This window comes from Ornithodoros turicata, chromosome 2, assembly GCF_037126465.1.
Source record: "Ornithodoros turicata isolate Travis chromosome 2, ASM3712646v1, whole genome shotgun sequence".
Classification (NCBI taxonomy): domain Eukaryota; kingdom Metazoa; phylum Arthropoda; class Arachnida; order Ixodida; family Argasidae; genus Ornithodoros; species Ornithodoros turicata.
In genome coordinates, this window is record NC_088202.1 from 146727735 (window position 1) to 146753745 (window position 26011).

The 26011-nt window shown below is 44.9% G+C and overlaps 1 protein-coding gene across 4 annotated transcripts in view; it reads right to left on the minus strand.

The window, feature by feature from the left end:
- Positions 1 to 26011, minus strand: part of LOC135386337 (protein roadkill-like) — a 144774-nt gene that overhangs the window by 71489 nt on the left and 47274 nt on the right. For 2 of the 4 annotated variants that reach the window (XM_064616188.1, XM_064616189.1), the window contains exon 2: positions 16094 to 16326. Coding sequence is in view for 2 of the 4 variants with exons in the window: in XM_064616187.1 (XP_064472257.1) it covers positions 8805 to 8838 (34 nt within the window). In the remaining 2 variants the exon portion in view is untranslated. Of the gene's footprint in view, positions 1 to 8804; positions 9196 to 16093; positions 16327 to 26011 lie in introns of those variants that run through there. The other 2 variants (XM_064616187.1, XM_064616186.1) reach the window with 2 other exon arrangements.

Consider the following 26011-nt stretch of genomic DNA (forward strand, 5'->3'; position numbering starts at 1 on the left):
TTACGCTGGCAAAATACGGTCATCTTTTGGTGTTATGACGGCGAAAATATGTCGGTAAGCGGCAAAACGACATGTAAACAAAGTCACATGACCTCAAAATGACGTTTTCTATGACGTACGACCAGGACAAGATGGCAGTTTTGCCAAAAGCACCCGCTTGAGGGTAGTTACAACAATGGCGGGTTTGTGTCACCCCTGTGCTTCCGTAGGCAATGAGGTTGCCAACTGACTTCTCTAAAGGAGCTCACGCTGGATTTATCGAAACATCGCGTTCGCCATTCCCTTCGTGAAGAAAATTCACCATTCACTAACACTATTACCATTCATCGTCGATCACTTCATAGCGTTGGTCGTAATCAGTCGTTCATTGAGCTCCAGCCAGTATCAGACCCCCTGGTCGTAACTTCAACATCACGCTAAAGACTGAGAGGTGGCGCGTTCGAACCCCCACTATTATCTATGCTGTCTCAGGTTTTCCGCGGGGGGTTTCCAACACCCTGAAGTCGACCCAGGACGTTGCAACCCTCCCGTCTCTCGCTCAGCTGTCCTCTATCCATCATCTGTACACTGCGGTGTTAAAGTGGAAAGAAGGAAAGCGCGTACTTGAGCTGTGATCCTGCGTCACGTCGCCCACTGCAACAACTCGAGGTGCCCGTAGGCACTGTCACGAAATAAATATTAAAAAAAAACTATTAAAAGTATTAAATTAAATTTTTTAAAAATAAAAATATTAAATTAAATTAAATTAAAAATAAAAATATTAAATTAAATTAAATTAAAAATAAAAATATTAAATTAAATTAAATTCAGAAAAATAAAAAAAAATATTTAAAAAATATTAAAAGAAAATATAAATATTACTTTGTAAACGACCGATATTTGGCCCTGACCGCTCTTTATCCCTCGATAGCAACGGTTGCTTCGCGGCGCTAACGTGAAATATACGAGAGAATTCTCTTCCTGGTGCCCCGCGTGGAAGCGGCGAGATGAAGGCCGGCTCATGAGGAAGCGTCCGAACGACCTCGCCACAGATATCCACCGGGGAAGACGCCTTTGATTGACAGCGAAAGAGGTCATGCTCTCACCCTCGCTCTGAGCGAGAGAGAGTCCGCATTCGAAGACTCCGCCCTCCACTGTGTGTTGAAATAAACTATACGGCGAAGAGACCGGACTGCATCTCGTGTGTTTTTTTTTTGTGCCTTCACGTTCAAATTCTTGCTCTGTATGAATTTAGGGCCTGACTTTTTAGGGTTAAACCCGTATCCGCCCGATATTTACCCCCCGAACGAAATCTGTAAAATTCGGGTTTAACCCGAATCTACCCGAAAACATCCGGGTCGCGTGGCACACTCATAAGCGTGCATTAAAATAAAAAGTTTGATAACATCGCTAAACATTAGTTCCACGTTAAGACAAATTTTTATTGAACAATAAAAAAATCACCCGAATACACCCGAATTCCTGACGACAGAATATGCCGTAACGGGATTTAACCCGAATTTTCCAATGAAAAATATCGCCCGATATTTACCCCCCGAATTTGGCCAAAAATAAAACCCGAAAAAGTCAGGCCCTATGTATGATGCGTGAGATGAGATGCCGACAATAGAAGTAGGGTCGCGTTTGCGGGGGCGCAGAAATACGAAGAAAAAAAGTAACCGCGATTGCGAGAAGGTTGTGCCGTAAACCGTGTGTTCACACGAGCGACATTTCGCCAGAGGCGGAAAATGCGAAAAAAAATGTCATAGCTTTCTGCTTGTCATGTCTTTACGTCCACCGCTAACCGCGGGGAATATCCAGCGACACAGCCGCAAGATATTCCGTAGCAGACGACAGGAAAAGACGCCGACGGCGTCGTCTGCCAAGTGTCGTCTGCTAAATGCGCAATACGCCACTCCATGGAGTCCGCACTGTGTGAATGCTCAACACAACACGGGGCGGAACTTTTCCGCTTTTTTTCTTCCGCTAGAATCTTCCGTGAGTATGTCGCTCGTGCGAATACGCGGAAAACAGCGCCCAATTATGCTCCGATATTAATATAGTATGGATACTGACACTGCTGCGGAACACCGTAGGCTCCGCGGTTAATCTCCGAATAAAATGTTCAGTGCTCCTTGGTATTTGTACCGCCAGGCGTTTTACTCGCATTCGGAATTTAATCTACCAGCTTCCGTGGCATAGCTACTTGGATGATCGTTTTCGACGCAGATTGGGATGTGACGAGGGTTCGAATTTCGGCAACGGCTGCAATGTCTAAGATTTTCCCTGGGTTTTCCGAAGACTTTCCAGAAAAATGTCGGCACAGTTCCCCTAAAGTCGGGCCAGGACGCATACGAACCCCCCTGTCGCCCCACTCCTTCCTGCTGTCCTGTCTAAGGAGAACTAGAGTTCATCTAAGGAAAACTAGCGCCACCTATGGGCGTGAAAACGAACCGCGTGGGGGGGAGTCACACGTGCCTGCGCCCTCCTCCCCCGCAATGGCTCCCTCTCTCCCAGTGTCACCGAGAGAGAGGGAGAGGTTTATGGAGCGGCGGCCGAAGCCTTGACCCACATCTCGCCTGACATGGGAGAGAAAGAAAAAGAGCCCAACGACCTTTGGCGTTGCTACGTCGGTTCGCTGCTCCACGCCAATCAATCAAGACTGTGAAACACACAATGAGCGCACATTTCCTTGGCACCGGCCGCACATGAATGAGGATATTTACGATCGAAAACACACACAAAAAAACCCTGCAGTAAAAGCAGTAAAAAGAGCCTGCGTTATGCATGGTAGACAGCCGGAGAACGCGGGGAGCGAACTCTGTCCATAAAACATGGGGGCACTTTCGAGCGTAAGCATACGCAAGGCACGTATGGGGCATGTAGCACACTACTTTGCATCTCATAGTAAACTCATGCGGGTTGCTCCGAGATCGAACGGTGTCGCCGCGCTGCGGAGGACGCAGAACTACCCTAGTGTGAACGCGTCGTCTGCGTTTACTAAACGTTTATTCCGCGTTCAGTGCAGCAGGCGGAGCATTGGCGAACCGAACAGTATCCGTGTATTCACACGAGCGACATCCCCCAGAAGCGGAAGATGCGAAAAGCGTCATAGCTTTCTGCTGTCACGTGAGCACGAGCGACACAGCCACAAGATATTCGGAAGCAGACGACAGGTAAACACGCTGACGGTGTCGTCTGCTAAGTGTCGTCTGCTAAATGCGCAGTATGGCCGCTCCCGATATTCGGCACCGTGTGAATGCTCAACATAACACGGGACGGAAGCAGTCTCTGCAAGCAGTGTTTTCGCTTTTTCTTCCACTAGAACATTCCGTGAGGATGTCGCTCGTGTGAATACACGGTATCGTACCAGTGATCTTCCGGTGAATATACACAAGAATTATGGAGAAGAACCATCAACTTCAAACATCGGCACGCGTGTTATCGACACTAGAAAGGTGACAGTGTCGCCCTCTATACGTCGATCTCGCAAAAAAAAAAAGATGGCAGCGTTCTACGATCTGTTGAGCACGCCAAAGACACCTCCAGCGAGCAAAATGAATCAAAACCAATATACAGAAACTACTTTCGCGACGTAAGGTCACCAATCGTAACGTCGTACCACCATTACAAGCTGTAACAGTTAGTAAGTAATTGTAGAAAGATTAGTTCGCGCCGTATCATCGAATGGACCATTGCGGAAGTGACTCGAAAAAGCAAGCATTCCTCCTAACTGTCTCGCGAACCGCTTCAGATTAGTTCAGTTTAGTTTAGTTCCCGTTCAGTTCAATGGTATGATACAAAATTCGGTTTCTCTCAGCAAAATAAATAAATAACTAATAATAATGACAACAACTTCGGTTTCGAGTAGTTCCCCTTCAGTCTTAGCTTCGGCTCCCCGATCCCTGGTGGGCAGGGTTATATTTGGACTGAAGCTGTAGCTGAATCTCATTGACGACAACTGGCACCTGATCCGGTAATCCAGAAGGCGTGGGTTCGATTCCTACAGCTGGCTAACCTTTTCAGTGACTTCCATCTTTCATGACATCTGATGTCATGATCGTTGATCGTAAGTTATCCTGACTTGGGTAATTGCAACCACAACTTGTTACAGTTTTGAAAAAGTAACAAATTCAGCTACCATGTTCACAACCGAGCTATAACATAAGTATGTGAGCATTACTAGCACTATTGTTTACTATTATGCTCACCACTGCTATATAAGAACTGCAAGTTGTGACACTAAAACCACTCTTACTTATAGCTACTAACTTCACTTAAGTGTGCATGGTGCATTTCCTTCCTTCTCAGCGAACGCTCGTGGTGTATAAGTGGTTAATTTCAGTGGTCTTAAAAGGGTTTCTGACACTTTTACAGATGTGCTTCATTGCATCGTGCATGCCTGAGTGTTGAGAGGGAGAGAGAAAGTGTTGAAAAAAAAAGAATAATAATTTTCCCCGCACACAGTGAGAGTACAATAATAAGCTGCACTCAGTTGATCAAGTTAGACTTGCGTGAGACTTAAACCGTTTCCTCTGCGTTTCTGGCGACGCGCGGTTCGAACCCCGGCACAGACTGTGCTGTCCGAGGTTTTCCTTGGGTTTTCCCGCAGACTTTCCAGACAAATGCAGGCACAGTTCCACCGGAAGTCGGACCAGGACGCATACTAACCCCCCCCCCCCCCCCCCCCTGTCTCCATCAGTTCACGCACGTAAGCTGCTCATAGCCACAGTTGCTTTAAAAAAAAAAGTTTTTTTCGCCATCGGGGTCAACACTTCGCGGAAAAATTACGACCACGAAATTCGTTCATATTAGGTCAACGGCGAAAAAATGAATACTGTCACAGTACAAGATAAAATATTTGAGGCCGTCCATTGGGGTGAGTGACAGACAGCGCACCCCTCTCTCTCCTCCTCCTCTCCCGTCCTTGGCCTTGCCTTGGCTCCGTTCTTATTCTCGGCGGCTTTTCTAGCCAAAGCCCACATAGGCGAGCATCACCCCGAAACCTACTTTACATCCAAGACAAGGGGGCCTCGTCGAAAAAAAAAAAAAAATATTGTTGTGCCAAGGCTTTTTCCTATACATTTCCACCTATTATATATTGCGTCGAACCAAGTTTCGACATAAAATTGAAAGTGTATGGCAACATTGTGCTTCTTCCTCGCGGCTGCCGGTGGCGGTGATCGGTGGAATTAAGGGCCAACAGTGAGCAGTGAATGTATAATAAAAATTTGGAAGGTGAAGAAATAAAAGGAAAACGACGTTGATATAAAAGAAACATGGAAATTAAAAAAAAAAATTCGTAGTTCCAGTCAAGATTTCAGTGTTACACATTCTGTTCAGAATCATCAAGTGCGTGTATAGATAAGACACACTGCATGAATTTATAATAGTCCCCATGTATTAATGTTCTTTCGCCAAGGTATAGTTTGTGTTTATTTGAATATTATAGTTCTTAGCTTACGTGTGACTAGAGATAAAACAATACGAGTAAAAGATAGTGCCGTTTTTAGGAGCTTCAATGCTCTGATAGTGATAATGAGAGTGAGATAATGATTATCCCTCAGAACATAAATATATAACATTGTCTATTTCCACGTGATGCTATAGTTATTCGCTATATAAAAGGTATTAAAAATAGATCGCGAAAAATATATACTGCCAAAAATATACCCCCCAAAATGTTCGGTTAGAAATCTCGGTCGAAAAATAAACGTTCAGAAACATATACTGTCAAAATTATGCCTTCAAAAATATATGTTTCAAAATCTCTCATCGGGGATTGGCGCCTCGGGTCACGTGGGCGGGGGTAAACCACAAAATCCGCTGCCGCAAGTAGTTCCCAAGCCCTGGGATCTCACTGGCCAGGTGAGTGCGAGGCGGCGCACGCTGTCTGCCTTCTGTGTTTACAGTTTATGCTTTAGTTTAGTGTTTATAGTTCAGTTTATAGTTTAGTGCTTACAGGCTGTGACACTTTGAATGAATGTGTGCCCGTGTTGTAATTGTAGTTGGCCACGGCACGCAGTGGCAACATCACCACCACCACCTGGACATCACCATCATCAACATCACCACCAACTCGAAGGCTGCCACTTGTTTGTTTGTTTGTTTATAAGGTGAAGAGAGGTGACCACAGGCGCATTGTGCGTGATGACAGCCGAAAACGACGTCATTCTTCATACCAAGTACACTATAAGAAAAAAAGGAGTCCTTTTACTCCTTTTGGAGACTAAATGCCCTGTCACAAAAAATGGTCCCTTTCAGGAGTAACTGCACGGAAGTAAATGAATGTCACAGAGTGTAAACTGCATTTTCCGCGCAGTTGTAAGAGTCCCAAGTACATGATTCGTGTGCATGCATGAAAATACTTTGAAGCAAACCGTCAACCGTGGTATATCGCGTGATATAAAATCTTGCGCCATACATAGCGCACAATTTGCGAAGAAATATGCGCTAACTGTTTCTTACTCTGTGTGGCTGGAAAATTGCTACGTTGTGTGAGTTATACAGCCTTATGCCGCTCAAATTGACCTAGGGCACTTATTTACGTAGACTGTCGCATTCAGGAGACCATTCGCGAAGTTTCGTGACGATCTGCAGTCCTGGGGAGTAAATGTCGGGACTAAATGTCGGGTTAGGGGACTAAAATGGGGAGTAATTGCAGACTAGGGGAGTAGAAGCTGCAATTACTCCCCGTTTTACTCCTTTTTTTCTTAGAGTGTACGAAGGAGGGTTTTGAAACAACTTTGAATAATGTTTGAGTTTTGAGTTACGTTACGATTCGCCATATGGACATTCAAACTTCGTGTCGTCCACGACGTGCGATGTCTTTGTTGCGATTGTGTGCGCGTGATTTATGTTGGTGACGGAAGACTATGCATCTTGATAGTTAAACATTATACCAATTAGAACCAAACAAAGGCACGACCATACACGAAGGTTCCACTGGGGTTGTTTACAGTGCAAGGGCAAGGTGGCTGTGTTGCCGACGGGCTCAAAAAAAAAAAAAAAAAAAAGGAAAGAAAAATATAGATGAATAAAAGTTGAGACTGCTCCTTTTTTTTTTTTTTTCTTCGTGAGATGGCGCTGAAAACAAACGAGCAACTGACACGTGTTTATCCGCCGGGTCCCATTTTTGGAGATATTTTGAAACCATTTATTTTTTGGTGATATATTCTTCAGCGATTTATTTCTCATGGTAGACTTACGAGCGATATATTTTAAAAACCGTGTTTTTTATGAGCGTGTTATTGGGTGTCGGTTATTTTTACGCGAGCTATTTGTAAAAAAAAAATCATTTTAAAACGTATATTTTTGAACCATATATTTTTTAACGCGTTCTAGAAGTCGTCACCCCCCCCCCCCCCCCCTAACTCTCGTCTAAAAAATTTGCGTAGCTCCTACGTATGTCGCAAAATTTATAACAGACGGTTACATACGACGGCCTGCGCTCGTTGGAACGGACCTCATCTTTCGTTTTGTTTACATTCCTTACGTTATTATTAGCAGGCAGACCTTGGCTATATGCTGCAACAGCGCGAGTTTAAAGTATATTTCGTATGTAGCGTACTCCGGATACTACAGACTTTTTTTCCCTGAAGGATCACGCGAATGTCTTTCGTATCGAGCACCGACTTTACGTGTTAGCGCCACGAAGCAACTGCGGCTATGAGCGGAGTACAGACGTGGACAGATGGAGAGACGGCAGCACGAAGGAGAAGGGGATAGGGGGGTTGGTATGCGTCCTGGACAGACTTTGGGGGGGGGGGCGAACTGTGCCCGGAAAATCAGCCGGAAAACCCAGGGAAAACCTCAGCACAGCCGCCGGTAGGATTCGAATCCAAGCAGCTCTTCAGCGCGACCAGAGACCGGACGCTTTAACCCACTCCGCCATCTTGCTCGTTTGAGTACTAGGATAGAAAGTGGGCCCACCGCCAAATACTGAAACCCACGCTGCTGTGACGTCACGCGCTATATCGAAAACCCCCGGGGGAATGGCCGAGGCTCTCTCCCTTCTGACGTCAGAGCTCGACGCAGGAGATTCTTCAAGTGGGACGAATTTCCGAAATGAATGGAGATAAATATAATTATTTTACTAATTAACTTATTTATTTTACCCTCAATACCCTAGCGTGCAGTACAACACGTGTATGATGTGATGAACCAGTGGTAAACACCGCGCGAGTTTAGATGGCCAACCAGCTGTGAAATTGTCACAATGCATGACGGGCGGAAAATCGTCCCAGGTGACCCGCACCGTTTTATGTTATGGCACCCGGCTACAGAAATTGGTGTCATTTTTGCCGTACCGACTTCATTTCCAAAGCACAAGGCTGTCACTCAAGTCCCCCAATGGGACGTGTACCTTGCAGCGGGGCGACCTTGTACCTTGACGGTCAACCAGTACGACAAACACAATGCCATTTCTCACATCGCTCGATCAGATGTTCGCTTATCAACCGACACGTGCGGATATGGTTATCTATTTTGGTACGGAACCACAAGACTGAACGCTAGCGAGAAATCTCGTCAAACTGGCACTCGTCCATACAACGTCATACGCATTAAGATTCCGGAGAGATGGCGAAGGACAACACCGCGGCAACACTCGGACGGTGTTGCTCTGAAGCCTTATGATTCGCGTTGATACATACGCGTCTTTCACTCACTGTTAACCCATTATAACCTAAATCCAGCTAAGGTCCACATCTATACCCCAACCTTGCGCGCCGATCCGAGCGAAAGCAGCGTGCAATGGTGTCATGGCTGCCGTCCAACGAACGCGCGTATTCAGCTTTTAAATACGATACTCAAACGTCACTGACCGTTCGAATCGCTGCTGTTATTCCTCAGCACCATGTTGGACCAACTGCTCGACCGGAAGCACACGCAGTATAGCCGCCAACACCGTTTCTCTACTTCCGGGAGACGAAAAAACACGTTTGCTCCACTTCTGTGTCCGATCGTCTGCTTTCCACGCAGACGACGAAAAGACGCGAAGCAGACGACAACTCACGGGCAGACGACATGCAACAGCAAAAGCAGACGACAGGTCCACGCAGACGGCCAGAGAAGTCTTTGGTGACACGAAAACGAAAGTCGTTCAACTTCCGGTTACGAATCGCGGGCTTGGAACAAACTTTTGTGTTCTTCGCTTAATAGGTCACACGAGAAAAGTGGGGTGAAATGACATAGCGAAATTGCGGAATAAACTGCCAAACGACCGCCCGCACATTGAGCCGTGTGGAAAGCGGCGCAGCAACGGCACCGTCAGCAAAAAGGAACACAAGGCAATCCGGTAAAGGGGAGAGGGGGGTGCAAAGAGGTGGGGGGGGGGGAGGCAGAGAATGCACGCACGCGGAGCTTGAGCAACCATACTTTCGCTTCAGTGGCGTTGAAGTGTGTGTGTCTGTTTCAAACAAAAACGGCACGCCTGCGCGCCACAAGTGGTGGTATACGGAGAAAACGGGGGGGGGGGGGAGGCAGGCTAGGGAATATCTGTCCCTACACGGAGGTTGTAGAACTGAAAAAGGGTTCAGTGTTGACTGTGGCATCCACATAACGTTGTGCTGCCGTTGCCGGTTTACGAAAGTCCGTTTCGTAATCAGGCGCGTGGGTCCAATAGAAAGAACAAATGGATGAAGGATCATGGGCGTAGTGGCCTTTAGCGTTAATCCAACACGTGTTGCGCGGTGATGTCAAAGATATTTACCGTATACAGGGTGTCCCACCGAAAAGGGACCAGGGGCTAAAGAAAAAAAAACAAAACGGAGTGCTGGACACAAATGGAACCAACTGTACGTGTTTGGCAGTTGTGTGGTCTATCCAAAAATATTTTTTTCATCGCCCCTTGTTAATTAATTAGCGGGGTAATTAATTTTCGAACTTTTTAATTATAAAAGCTACGAGGTTGTTTCAAATGAGAATATCTGATCTCTTCGGTCGCCTGATACTAAAGCCATTTTCAGAACAAAAATCATCTGCGCACATTTCGTAGAACCGAGCCAAGTGTATAGCATCTTATTCATCTACACAATGCTCTCAGCCACTATTGGTCGCTATGGTGGATGTAGGGTGTGACTTTTTCGGGTTAAACCAGATTCCGCCCGGTTATCCCCCCCCCCCCCCCCGAACTGACCTCCGACCAATTCGGGTTAAACCCGATTTCTCCCCGAATTCCAGTCACTATGAAATCTTCAAGTGACGTTTCCACAGAAGACGAGCAAAGGTCGCCACGTGTGAACACATGTAAGAATGGGTCACTTACGTTCCCATAGCAATGCACTCACGTGTGTCAACACTGTCTATGCCTTCGGGCACTACCGCTGGAAGGTCACGATCCCGCAAAAATACAATAAAAGAGAGATTAGGAAAGGACTTAATAGACAAGAGGAGAAACAAACACACCTGATAACACCCAAAGGCACAATTATCGCCCGATTTCTCCCCGAATTGCAGATTTAAAAATAGCGCCCGATTTTTACCCCCCGAATCCAAAAAAAAAAAAAAAGAAAGGCATTTAACCCGAAAAAGTCACTCCTTATCGGGGTATTACCGTCGCTATCTAGTCTCCGAATGCATGCTCTCATTAGAGGAGAAGGAGGAGGAGGAGACAGATCGCGATATTTGTGCACCAGAATAACAATACTAATACATCCAATTCTTCATCAGGTGGTCATCAACAACCGCTAGGTCTGAAAAAGAATAGCCCACCGCCGAACAAAAACAAAGTTAACTGTTAAACAAGCAACAAACACAAATAGGGCGTAATAAACTAAAAAGCTTGTGCAAAAATAATAGCGTCGAAAAATTTGTAACGCACAGAGCAGATACGTCGCATGATACTTGAACAAAAGGAACTTTTGAACCAATGGGATAAAGCGGGGAAGAACTTTGAACTTACCCCGCCAGGTTACTTCGACAAAGGTAACACACACACACAAAAAAGAAAGAACGGATACCTCAAGAAGTTACTTGAAGTAAAAGGTACAGCGTTAAACTTGTTAAAAGTTAGCGAAGAGTAACTTGTTTACGGTAACGAGTTACACCTATTTACTGTTCATTGTACAGTGAAAACCCTGGTTATTATGACCATGGTCGTTCCCGACAATTTTGGTCATCATGCGGAATTGTCATATTAACGGGGGGATTTGCAGAGATTTCACTGCATTGCTCTCCAGGACTACGGTCGTAAAGCGCGTATGTCAGATTATCGGGGGTCATATTAACGAGAGTTCACTGTACATGCACGTCACACAGCACATCCTGCGCTGACATAATCGCATGATTTGTTCCGCTATGGAAACAAGACTGTGGATGAATCAGACGACACTTCCCCCCCCCCCATACGATTCTGCTGAAGTAGCTATAAGGTTATAACCACGGTCCCTCGATAGCTACCGTGTTATAACTCAGCAGATGCTGAACGTGTTGAAAGACGCAATGACGAAGCCTCGACCAATCGCACGTTACGATTAGCGAAGGTATGCTCTTCATTCCATTCCATTGGATGGAGCTGCTATTGTACTGCTGGAGAAAGATGCAGATCCTTTTGGACGTCATGAACGTTTCCAGAGATATATGATTTCGAAAGTTTAAAGTTATGAACGAAAGCCCGTCAAATATACGTGAGAGAGAGTGTGTGAAAGAGAGAGAGAGAGAGAGAGAGAGTGAAAGGGAGAAAACGTGCAGCTGCAACGCAGCGCGAGAGCTTCCTCTTCATGCATGCACGAACGCATTTTTGTCTGACCAGCTCGCGAGCTGGTCAGACATATAAATCGTAGAGTCACTAAATAAGCTACGCTTCAGAGTATCGACACTGAGGCAAAAAGAGCCGCCATGTTGTTTCGGATGACCTCCAGCCCCACCTCTATTTTGGCAGTAGAAATAGATGAAGGTGAAGTTCAGCAGTGGAAGAAGACAACACTTCGAAGAGCGCTAAATGGATGGCGCTGGAGGTCATTCGAAACAACATGGCGGCTCAGTGTCGGTACTCTGAAGCGTAGCTTATTTAGTGACTCTAGCGACTACGATACACGTGAGCTAACAATACTGTATTTTTGATAAAAAAAGGAAAATATTGGTGCACGTTAGCAGGGAATGTGTCCAGAAGTCAAAAGACAAAAGGTAGAAGAGAAAAAAATGACGAAGAAGACGAGCAGTACGGAGCAGCAGGTGGAAGGTGATGACCTGCCAGTGCGTGACCTTATTCGTGGGCCATGACATCACCGGAAGTGAAGGCAGGCGGAAAACGAGGTCGGCCACAAAACGGCCCATCGGCCGAGGCCGTAAAAAAAGGACGCGGTCGCTCACATGTCTTTGTTAGGAACTCTGCCAAGAAATGCGACCAAGTTACAGCACTCGCGGATAGTTCGCCTTGAATAACGAGTCTCATGGCCGGATTAAATAATCCGGCCAAGAACAGAGCCAAATAATTGCCAGTCATTCGACCAGGAAGGCTGGTAAGTTGAAAATGGAGGGGGGGGGGATGTGATCGCTTTATTCCGGTCTAATATAGGTAGGGCCTGACTTTTTAGGGTTAAACCCGTATCCGCCCGATATTTACCCCCCGAACGAAATCTGTAAAATTCGGGTTTAACCCGAATCTACCCGAAAACATCCGGGTCGCGTGGCACACTCGTAAGCGCGCATTAAAATAAAGTTTGATAACATTGCTAAACATTAGTTCCATGTTAAGACAAATTTTTATTAAACAAAAAAAAAATCACCCGAATACACCCGAATTCCTGACGACAGAATATGCCGTAACGGGATTTAACCCGAATTTTCAAATGAAAAATGTCACCCGATATTTACCCCCCGAATTTGGCCAAAAATAAAACCCGAAAAAGTCAGGCCCTAAATATAGGCTATCGCCATTGCGGTCGTAAGGGATATAGGACAGCATGGTGGTTCTGGGCACTGCGCTAAGCTCTCCATGTTTTGCGAGTGCGCGGGACCACCAACGCTATCCCTCGCGTATGCAAAGGGGATAGCACTAAAACTCACCAAAATGCTTTCTCATATCGAATGTGGTCTCTTGTACGTGCCAATAGACGATTTTAAAAAGATGCGCGCGCCACCAGGCGCGCGGCGCAAAGCAGCATGGGAACTTTGAGCGACAGTGCTTCGTCGTCTGCTTCGGTTATGGTATGGTTATGGTTTACCCCGGCAGACGTTGCTGCTGCGCACACCGGGAATGTTGATGTTGTTGTTGTTCTACCTCCGCCTCTGGCCGTCTCGTATATGCTCTAAGGCGCCCCAAGCTCCCATGATCCCTTGCGTGCCCCAGGTGGCGACCATATTGCTGCTGAGCGCTATAAGACGAGACCCATGCGCTAACTTCCAACACTTTAATGAAATTTGTCGTACCAGCTGCTTAAACGCTTCTGGCCACCTGCGGGTTGGGTTCTTTCTACTTTTACACGTGTCGAGGTACGTCAGCTCCCTGTCAGATAAAGCAATGGAAGGAACACCGACACAGGTCTGACCCAAATCCTTAATTGTTTGGGCCTCTATAATCTCTCTAGCTGTTCTGTCTGGGTTCCTTCCTATGATTACACATTGGGTTTATTAGCAAATTGGGGTAACAAATATTGGGGTATTAACAAATTTCATTAAAGTGTTGGAAGTTAGCGCATGTGCTGTGTTCCTTCTCAAGTCCTCGTCTTATAGCGCTCAGCAGCAATATGGTCTCATACCAACAAAGCCCAGATTTCGTCACTCTCCCAGGTGGCGCTTGCTTTTGTTAAAAGGTCTACGAGCCTTTTACCGTCCAAGCGCGCCCGGACAAAATCCGCAACCGACCGCGTTCTCTCGAGCTCCACCCGCATTCGATCCGCGAGGGATTATTTGAGAGTTTTACACGCAGCGTAAGGAATGGTTTTTGCGCACGCAAGAGAATAGCGTGCTCGAACGCGTCAAACGCAAAGACACATTTGTGGTGCGTGCATGCGGAGTGTGTCGTCACCTATTTCATTGCTCCGTGCGCGGAACTCAGACTCTATCTGTGGCGTATAGTTAGAAAAATATTTCGGGAGGGGTATATAGGATATAGGAACAGTATATACAGTCAACCCTCGATTTATGAACCTTCGATTTATGAATTCCCTCGTTTTATGAACACGAGCACGGGGAACCAAACTTTTTTCCATTCATTTTTCCCTCGTTTTATGAACCTCGATATTCGAATAATGAACGGAATTTCTGGGAACCAAACTAGGAGTTGCCTAGCGTTTTTGCCCTCAATTTATGAACGGATCGTTCCGAGGTCAACAGAAACCTTCAAAGGGATAATTCCGTGGTCTTACGAATGACGCCTGAACGGACAAAACGTTTTCCAGATGTTGCACCCTCGGTTCTTAACCCTCTCGAAATTCGAACAACAAACTGGTTTTCCGGGGTCGCACAAGGTGCGACCAAGTGTTCCTGACCTCAGTTGATGAATAAGGTGGTCGCTGTCACCCGGAGATTAATAAACGGAGGTTAAAAATCCCGGAGTAAATCTGAGACCAGTCCAGTGCGAAATGTGGTGACATCTCTTATTTCGAAGGTTGACACAGCGGAAGGCATGGTCAAAAAGCAAAATTACACAATATATGGCATTATAAACACAATCCCAACCCGGAAATACTGTTGCATTTGCTCGATAGTACTCAGTTAACTGAATTTTCGATTTATGAATCCCTCGATTTATGAACGATTTCTCGGGGAACCGAGGGTGTTCATAAATCGAGGGTTGACTGTACAGTATATAGAACCCCTCCCAAGTACTATAGTCAGTAACAACTTAACTCCTACAAATGGGACCGCCCACTCCTTTGTGGAAGGCTCCTGCGATTGGCTACCAGCCTTTGCACGAGTCGACCCCGCTTCGTGATGTAGTGCAGTCTCTCTCTCCCCCACCAGGAGACTCGTGCCCGTTACTCCAAAAAAGTAATTGATTACCGTTACAAATCACTCGACTCAAAATGTAATTGAGTAACGAGTATAAAAGTAACGCGCTACTCGGGCCGTTACTTTCGATTCATGCAAAAATTTCCGCCCCTGTGTGCTTCGAAAAAAAAAATAAAAAAAAATAAAAATAAAAAAAAACAAAAAAAAAACAAAAAAAAATAACTTCCAAATGATTGGGACAGCTAAAATAGCGCGCGTGAGAAGTAACAATATATTTTTTTTTCGCTTACTCTAGTGGAGTAGCCCAACAAAAGACACAGGAAATTTGTCACAGAGCATTGTTATTTCGAGTCAGACTGTACTTCAAAAGTAACTGATTACTCGGTAATTGATTACTCAAAATTGTAAGTAGAATTACTTGAAAAATTACGTGTTCAAAAATGTAATTGATTACTCGAAAAATTACACGAAAAGTAATTGATTACAAGTAACGCAATTACTTGTAACGTGTTAGGTACAAGTCTGCCCACCAGTTCCCACTTGGCCGCGCGGCACTACATTCGCGCGCGCGCGCGGAGCGATTCTTGTGGGGGGGGGGGGGGTCAATTGTGTATGACTTATGTTCATTTTGGGGGGGGGAGGGGGCTTTAGGCGGGGATTCCGGCTTCGTAACGGTACATCGCGTGAGATTACTTGACGATCGGTTGATCGAATATTATCATCATTATTCCATTATTTTTTCTGCCATTATATTTTAAATATTGCACTGTCCTTAAGCACTTTTGGCTCTCACGTTTCAAATTCTCAGCGGAGGTTGCCCGCCCTACACGAAATCAACCTTTTAAATTTACTGTACCTTTTTCGTTTACGAAATACGGATTTTGCCGAAGAATGTGTTACGTTCCACGTCTCTTTAACCAACTCACTCCCGTATTTTTGCTAATCAATTCAAGGTTCAGGCTGAAAAAAACAATTACGTAAGCAGTATTATTGCCAGTAGTGGATGAAGAGAATTGTTTTCTTTACTGCCTGTTTAAACTTCCCATGAATTATTCTATGAATGTCTGTGAATGTCGCTAGACTGCCTCAGCCCCAGTGTCACAAGTCTTTCGGCTTAGACGGGCCTGCAGTAGTTTGCAAATGTATATAGAGTGGAAAAATAAAATTATTTTTATCATCATTATTTCATTATTATTATTTCTTTCAATTGATGTCTCACCTTCCGCCGTCTGGACCTTGATGCGCGCGCCGGGGGCGTTCAGCTGCTGAATCCGAGGCTGAATTCGAAGCTGCGGGGGCGTTCAGCTGCTCGATAGCTGTGGACCAACTTTTCTCCGGTGCTGCTACGGGTGCTGTCGTGATCGCAGTCCAGGACGGCGTTGCAACTTAAGAGGGCCATGGCGCGGTGGCCGACCCGTTACCGCTGCACACGCACCAGAACCAGGGTATTGTCTGAAAGGGAAATATATAGTTTGCAATTACTTAGTAATACGATGGCTTTTTTATTTTTTTATTTCCCTACTAGACGAAAGTGACCGAGGCACAGAAATTTGGTATCCACATTGACAACTCGTGGCTTTATGTGACCGGACACATCGTGTCAAGGACGACGCCAGACGCTGGCGATGATCCTGTACCAGCGAGTACAGTGAACCCTCGTTAATATGACTCCCGATAATCTGACATACGCGCTTTACGACCATACTCCTGGGGAACAATGCAGTGAAACCTCTGCAAATCCACCTCGTTAGTATGACAATTCTGCATTATGACCAAAATTTTCGGGAACGACCATGGTCATAATAACGAGGGTTCACTGTATATACACCAACCCATTTGATGGTGACCATATAAGAACTTTTACGATCAGATGGTATCCTGTATCGTTCCTCTTTGACGTGATATAAGACAAGTAGGATCTCATTTACCGTGTTTATAGGATATAACGTATACGTATTTAATAATGTGGCTACCGCATGATGACGCTGCAAGTTTCGCTTACCCTATATATTCTAAAGCATTATCGCGTTGCGTCCGCTAGCTCCGCTTACAGAGTGCGCTAAAATTTCGCCCACCTGAGGATTTTTCTATGTATACCCCGACGCAACCTTGTACGCTGCCAGCAAGACGTTGATTTGTCGTCGGCCAGACTTATATGCCACTGCGTACTCATTTTAAATAATACTTTATTATTTGATCACAGCTACCGCCTTACTTTCGAGATACTACTACGCGAAAAAAAAAAAACAAGAAAAACATTCCTTACAAATTTGGAATACCACTACATATTAAATCAGTATCGCTATTCACCGTGTTGCACAACTGAGGCGACAGCGTAATCCATGCTCATCGTTCAGCAACCAGAGCAAGGGGGAGGAGGAAGGGAAAGGAGGAAACAAAAGAAGGATGTCTTGTCCCTGCGGCCAGGGTTAACCACTTCATCAGCTGACACCGGATAATTAGATAGGATTTTTTTTTCCTCCTCACTGGCCATGCAGTACAATGTGACCGAGGAATAGATAGCGAACTATTGTATAGATAATTTTTCTTTCCAGAATTCGATTAACCGATGGAGACCAATTGACAAGATCGTGCCAAAGTTCGTACAACCGGAACACGAGACAGGAAATACTTCTCAACCGAAGCTTCCCGCGTTTGATGTCCCAAGCAATCCAATTCAATTTTAGCGTGACACTGGAGCTTTGAGAGAGAATGCTGCATTCACTGCTGCTTTGTTTTCTTTGTACTATTTTGAGAGTTGGAAGTACTATACTCTGTATATACTTTATCAGGTGACAGTGCAAACATACATATAGCGAACAAGAATAGGAATTACTTGTGCGAGTAAAAAAAAAAAAGGTACAAAGGAGAAATAAAGTTTAGAGCGTGATAGATAAAAGGCACGCAATAATAATAGACAAAAAGTGGATACATTATACAGGGTGTTTCACGAAAAATGAGCCAAACGGTTTGAAAAAAAAAAAAAAAAAGTTCATCGCACACACTCAACTTTCAATCGAGTTTTTTTTTTTTTTGCGTATCCCTCCGGAAGGCTACTATAATACCCAGGCTGTCACAAGGTTGGGCAGTCTTCAATCACCATTGAAATCGATGGCCACTGAACACCAAGCGTGTATAATCTGTCGTTGAGAAATTGTCACGCTTAGTGGCGTTATACACCGGCTCTGGTTCGATGGTAATTGATTTCAATGATGATTGAAAACTGCACGCAGGAATCGTTTCTCTTGATGTGTGGAGTTTCTCAATTCCCGCGTGTACGCTGTCCGGCTGCACAACAAATACACTCAACTGCCTTTCCTAATATACGTTTGTTTTAATAGTGATTAGGGCCTCCTTTATTTTCTCTGTGGCCTTTCGTGATGTAGCGTAAGGTCAATGCAGCCCGCAACTCGATTTGGCCCCAGATTTGAACAGTCGTGGGTATAAGTTACTGAAAATAATAACTAAGTTACAATTAGCTCCGAAAGAATTACTTACGGTTACTCCTCTTGAAATGTAACTATAGCTTAATTTGAACTTTCCGCACCGGTAGCACAACGCAATAAGAAAACAGCAACTTAGAAAGTAGACGTTGTAACGTCTACTTTCTAAGTTGCTGTTTTTTTATTGTGTTGTGCTACCGGTGCGGAAAGTTCAAAGATTGTTGAAGAAAAGTTGAAATAAAATTGAAAAAAGTTGAAATAAAATGACAAACCCCGGTACTTGGAATATCTTCTGTAAGTATAGTTGCAGCTACAGTTATCATGTGAAGGTATAACCTAGTTACTTTACAGTTTAGCTACCTTCTAAAAACAAGAAGGACGAATAAATAACTATAAAAAATGTACTGTCCTATAGCATAGTGATACCCCGTTATAAATAGAGGATTTCTCGCGGGCCCTAACAGCAGTGATGGCCAATAACTACTTCTACGGTAGTTTATCTATAACTACTAACCCCTTCGTGATGGAGTAGTCTAACTAGTAGTTCAACTACTTTTCAGGGGAGTAGCTAAAGCTACTTCTTTAACTACCGCAATGTATTTTAACTACATCCATACACTGTCCATCAGCAACAATGCCTCGTAGTGTTCTTGCGGCAAAATCGGAACTACAATCAGGTAGTTTAACTACATGTAGCTAACTACTGGCCACCACTGCCTAACAGCACGGTGAGAGTCAGTCCGTGGCCAATCCTGGGGTCGCGTACGAGATGACAAAATTCTAGGAAGTATAATTACAGTTATTTTACAATACTTACTTTTACTTATAACTTACTTTTTACTTTTTTACTTACTTTATTTTACTTACTTTACTTATAATTACAAGTTATTTGTATAACTTATTATCACCCAAGACTGACTTTCACTCGATCCACAAGTCGCGACCCCCCACAGTGCCGACACATTTCTGTTTCAAAGCGATAGCGGTGTCTTGTCCTCTTTCTGGCGCTGCGGCTGCGCTTGTTCATCGGACTGCGGTAGGACGGGTAAAACAGCTGGAGCACAGGAGAGCTACACACGGAGCCGCTACAGGGCGGATGGCGCCCCCTTCATGAGAGGAGGGGAACCGCCCGCCTATAAAGCCCGCCGCCCATCCATTTAGGCGGTTCGCGCACATCAGCCTTGGGAAGCAACTCAGTTACATGGGTTCGCCGAATGGACCCAGTTTAAAAAAAACCACCCGGGTTTTTTTGGGTCCACCCGGGCTGAAAAACCCAATAAAGCCCACACGCGGGTGAAATACAGAAACGAAGGAAAAAAAAAAAGAAAAAGAAAAAAGAAAAGAAGGAAAAGGGACGACTGCTTCGGAGATTCCTTTACCGTAAATTCTACAGCGGCAAACAATTATTTCTTCCAGAAACATGAAAAATAGGTGGAGAACGGCTGTTGCGTGTCATATGCAGCAGTTCGAAAAAAAAATCCCAGCACCGAAAAACCCACCCGAAAAACCCGAAAAAACCCACTGGGGCGGGCTTTTTTAAAAAAACCCGGGTTTTTCCGAACCCTGAGCTCGATACTTCTCGGAGAACTATAAACAAGTTCCACTTGGTCAAAACAATTGCCAAATGCAACTGGGTCATTCCGTGCCGACTGATTCAAGAGTGCTACTCAACCATCACAAGCGTCTGTGAAAAAAAGAAAAAAAGAGAGAGAGAGAGAAAAAATGCGTTGTGAGGGCAGAGGGGATATGAAATACCAAAACTAAATCTCAAGTTAGCGTCCGAAAAAAAAAAAAAAAGTAAGAACATGTTCCCTTTTGATAGCGCGACAATATGACTGTTCCGCAGCACTAGGAAAGTTCAAAATATACGAAGTTTCCTCTAATTTTCTTCCCCTATCCCAGGGGTCTGGAACATTTACACTTCCAAGGGCCATATTTCACCCACCCCCCGTCCCCCATCGTCGACTTTTTTTTTTTCAGGGACCGCAGATGAGATTTGAACCCATTCTAAAACAAGTCTAAATTAGCCTGCCGAAATTATTAATCGCCGTTGAATATACAAGCTGACCATTCCACGAGTGCAGGCGGATTGCACAAGTGTCGCTAATACTGTATATAAGCTTGCTTGTTGCGCTCACAGAGTTATGGTTAAGAGAATACGACAAACACATTTCGTTAAACAAGAGACAAACTGATGTTCTGAGGCTGGAACAACATAGAAGGGACAGATACAAACAAAGCCTCAAATTGCCTAAGAAATCAACGTGTCAATCAATCAAATCAAATCAATCAACTTCAAATGTGTGTATGAGTGAGCAAAAATGTAAGAGTGAAAGGAGGGTGAGTGAGAGCGAGTGGCTGGTTTGTCGTCCCTTCAGATGACGCACCCCGAAAGTCGCTGGAGAGTGGTGTTAGCTTAGCTCAATAGACGAGTTCAGAAAATCCCAGAGTGCTTAGCGCCCCTTTGAATTGTGGGAGTTTACTAATACGAAAGAAATGGGTGGCCTCCAAACTGTTCCGACTTCTCGCCTTCCGGTCCATTGTCCACGACGTGTCAAGGTCAGAGAAAGCGAAATGTGAAGGATTATTCTTCGTTCCCCCGTTCAGCAAGCGCCCAGGATGCAATGCGCGCGCAAAGAGCACTGGGATTTTCTGAAGTCGTCTATTGGTAGAGCCCTGGACCGCCAATCCAGAAGATGTGGGTTCGATCCCTACATCTGGCTAACCTTTTCAGTGACTTTCATCTTTCATCGTTGATTTCTTAGGCAATTTGAGGCTTTCTTTGTATCTGTCCCTTCTATGTTGTTCCAGCCTCAGAACATCAGTTTATCTCTTGTTCAACAGGTGCCGCTTGCGTCGATTTCCGTCGTATGAATGTGTGTATGAGTGAGCAAAAATGTAAGAGTGAAAGGAGGGTGAGCGAGAGTGAGTGGCTGGTTTGTCGTCCCTTCAGATGACGCACCCCGAAAGTCGCTGGGGAGGCGTGTTAGCTTAGCTCAATTGGTAGAGCCCTGGACCGGCAATCCAGAAGATGTGGGTTCGATCCCTACAGCTGGCTAACTTTTTCAGTGACTTTCATCGTACATTTCGTTAATTTTAAGTGCGGGAAAGGCACTGAGCACACTCTTTTGCTTTAGGAATGCGCCCAGCTAAACACCGGGATTTTTGTCGTGCGACCGGTCTGCGCCAGGGGGCAACTGTAGCGCAGCTGGGCCGCAAGCGACCCGCGGTTTCCTACCCCTGCCCCTATCCTAATGGTGGAAACCTATCGCCACGGATATATGGGGGGCTCGGCAGGTGTCACCACCATAGTGCCACGGTTAGTGTCATGCGCGGCCAGCCTTCCAATGCGGAAGCAGAGTGAGAATGAATGACGGATTTACATTATCTGGCGCATAGGAGGGAGCGTGACCTCTCTGTGCGCAGCCATCCTATCTACGGTGCTGAAATATTTTGAGAGCTGACCGACTAGATTTCTTATCCTTCTCGAGTTGAACACGACTACATACCGGGTGTTTCAGTTAAATCCCCGGGCTAAATAATTCGCGAACCGGTGCACCAATCGAATAACTTTCTTTTTTACAAGTATCTGTCCAATACCGCCTACAAGATGCGCACCGCGTGAATGAGCGGGAGGCGCTCATTATTAAAATAAAAATGCAAATGAGTTTCGTAAAAAAGCGTAACTTCTAAAGCAGGGCGCTGTCGGTATTAAAATGGGTACTACCCCTTTTGGGACCTTCAGTGGACACCTTTCAGAGAAAAATCTGCCACCGAAGCGGGTCATTTGTTGCGGTAATTAATTGGTTTCGGTTTACGTATTTTTCTCGCGGCTGGTCGCGGCGCAGCGCAAAAGGACGCTCTTTCACTCCCTTATCCATCAATAAATTACGTCCTTACATTAATGAATTACACCAATGAAATACGCCCTTTTGCGCTTCGCCGCGACCAGCCGCGACAAAAATACGTAAACCGAAACCAATTAATTACTGCAACAAATGACCCGCTTCGGTGGCAGATTTTTCTCTAAAAGGTGTCCACTGAAGGTCCCAAAAGGGGTAGTACCCATTTTAATGCCGACAGCGCCCTGCTCTAGAAGATACGCTTTTTGACGAAACTCATTCGCATTTTTATTTTAATAATGAGCGCCTCCCACTCATTCACACGGTGTGCAGCTTGTAGGTGGTATCGGACAGATACTTGTAAAAAAGAAAGTTCGTGGATTGGTGCACCCGTTCGCCAATTATTTAGCCCGGGGATTTAACTGAAACACCCGGTATAGTTACTGAAAAACGGTGCCTACTTACGAGTAACTTTTTAATTGAGTCACTCTCCAAGAGCGGTATTTTGTGGAATTCTTTTTTCTCGAAAATTTAATCCCCTATAGGCAGAACATTGAACTTTTCCTTCGTTGTCGCTCGTCGGACGGGTCGCGATCGTCTAAATTCCGGCCCACGCGAAACGAATGAGAGCAGATGAAGGAACGACGCGGCGGAGAGTTGGGCAAGAGCGCCGCTGACACATTGGGGCCTGATGCGATGCCCTGACCTCGCACAAAGTTGGCCGCCGACCGAAAGCTCGGCCGACCCACAGACCGCGCGTCAACTGTGTCGCCCCGGTTCACTGCTGAACGGCCGCCCGCAACACAATGGATTGCACTATTGCTGCGGCCTTTTTTTCTTCTTCTTCTTCTTCTTCTTCTTAATGCTCTCTTTTTTGTTAAGAGAAAGATGGAAGAATACGGTAAAAAAAATATATATATACAGGGTTATTCTAGCAAACGTTACACATTTTCATATTCACACATATATTCATATACACACTCATATTCATACACATTCTTTTCATGCATGCTTTTTCAACTATTTGTCTTTTTTCTGCCATGGGTTTTTTCGCCTACGCTGTTCACCTTCATAAACGTCACAATTTTGCTCAATCTCAGTTGTTTTTATTTCTTATATTTATTTAATTTGTTTGTTTGTTCTTTTTCTTTTGTGCGTATTGTGCTTTGTCCCATACTGTATTGGATACCTTGTTCTGATGTTGTCGCCACATATGATATGATATTCAGATTGTTTCCGGGAGGCCCCACCTCTAGCTATGCTACGGGGCCCCCACTGTGTACTATGTATTGCAAATATTACTAATAAAATTGAAAAAATTGAATTGAAAAAAAAAAAAATTGAAAAAAATTTCGACCGCACTGTAAAAATAGAAGACTAGATTTGGCCCATCCCAAACTTTGCAGACTGATAGCCATTTATCTGAAGTTTCATTCAAATTTTTTTTGTAAGCGCTACGGTCATGTAGAAATAAAATTAAAAATAAAGCAAAATCCCGCCCCATGCATTTTCAATGGCCTATCTATCCCACACAAACACCGCCATTTTTCCTTGTGTCTGCTTCACGTTCACACCACTTCACACAGGTAGCGCGCTGCCTGCAACGATGTGACATGCCGATTCTGACGTTATGCACCAATCCTCTTGTTCTGTATGCTGGTGCCACCTGTGTGTGGTGAAATGAAAGTGGAGCGCAAACAGCAGAAAATGGCGACTTTTGAGTGAGATAGGCCATCGAAAATACACAGAGTGAGATTTTGCTTGTTTTTTAATTTTTATTTTGCGGGACCATAATGCTCACAAAAAATACCAACAAAACTTCAGACCAATGGCTACCAGCCTGCAAAGTTTGGTGTTGGACAAACCCCGTCTTCAATTTTTAAGATGCGATCAAAATGTGTAACGTTTGCTAGACTAACCCTGTATATATATACAACTTATTTTGTTATCCATCTCGGTCATCTTCTCCGTTGTTCTCGGGAGTTGGAATTTAAAATAAGATTCGAGTTCGTTTAGTTTAAATTAACGGGAGTTTGGTATCGGGGCAGCAGAAAGCGTTATACGGCGCTCATTAGTGAGTTTTAGCGCATCTTAAAGTGTATTCACACGAGCAGACATCCATCGCGGAATATTCTAGTGGAAGGAAAAGCGAAAACACCGCTCACAAAGCCCAAGTTCCGTCCCGTGTTATGTTGAGCATTCACAGCGCATTTAGCAGACGACACCTAGCAGACGGCACCTAGCAGACGGCACCTAGCAGACGGCACTTAGCAGACGGCACTTAGCAGACGGCACTTAGCAGACGGCACTTAGCAGACGGCACTTAGCAGACGGCACTTAGCAGACGGCACCTAGCAGACGGCACCTAGCAGACGACACTTAGCAGACGACACTTAGCAGACGGCACTTAGCAGACGGCACCGTCAGCGTGTTTTTCTGTCGTCTGCTACGGAATATCTTGTGGCTGTGTAGCAGGGTATTCCCCACGGTTAGCAGTGTACGTGAAGACACGACGTTGAGTGCTCGCGCTCACGTGACAGCAGAAAGCTATGACGTTTTTCGCATCTTAATCTTCTGGATGAATGTCGCTCGTGTGAATACACGGTTACGCTGTCGCCTTTGCGTTCGTAAGGGATTCGCCTCGAGATCGAACAGTGTCGCCACAGTGCGGCTGCTCCATGAACTGCCCTTAGTGGGGAAGCGCTGCTTCAGCCGATGCTTGCGCTGTGGTCATAATGCTCGAAAACGTGCATGTCTGTCCGTTTGACTTTTTCAAATCGCTTCAAAATGAGTGAAAATGACTTCGTGGATACCTTTTCCAACTTTTCTAGTTTCCTGCACAAGCGTGCTTAGGAAGGAAGAAAACTACAGAACGTGCATGTTCCAGCATACGGATTCCACTCGGCCTTTGTTATATTTGTCGTGGTTCTGTGTGTCGAACAAAATATACCGAAGGCTAACGTCAATGTTGTAACTGGTTTTTAGTCATGTAACAATGTCACAGTTATTTATGGAATCTGTGCTAGCAATTTCATTTCACGTAATGCCCAGTTATATCCTACGCGCGCTAAAACACGTTTTGGAGTGGCCAGTTCTGACTGGGTCGGGACTAACCTCTCCATATTTTTTTCTTTTTCCAATCCAATCCAATATATCGAACGCGTGGAAAACACGAATGCATGAATATATGCATGATATGGGTGTTTTTAAAGGTGTGAATTTCTAGCTTTCATCTTATTTTATCTGATCGTATTGACTTTTGTCTTTCACATACGTAATCATTGGAACATGCACTCAAGGTAAAAATGATATCACCATCCCCGAACGTACATTGTTGTTTTGTGGGGTATGAGGCACGTGTGCAACGGCATGTTTCAGAATATACCTGCCGCTGGAACCAAAAACTTAGCTTTTATGTAGTTCATACCTGACCAGTAGTATCCCATACAAAGTCAAGTCCACCCACACAGGTGTGGTCATCACGTAACATATTTTAGCACCGTTTAACCAATGCCTGCACAGAAGACGAATCAAACCTCTAACCTCTTCCAGACTCGCACGACGTGAATCACCACCGCTGTTATACGACGCAAAAATTAGAGCGAAGGGCTTCAATACTTATTGGACTATTCTGCCCTTACGTTGTGTTCGTGCACACTTTTACATTTAGATTGCCAAGACCAATGTAGACAAGGAATTTTTTTTTGTAATCCTTGTTTCGATCTAAGATAGAAAGGTAGAGGGAAACACAGCTATACGAACGACGAATAAATATCCGAGTGAGAGCAGGCAGAGATAAAAACAAAATATCGCTTGCAACAAAGGAATGGCATGGCAGTGTTTCCCTTCGAA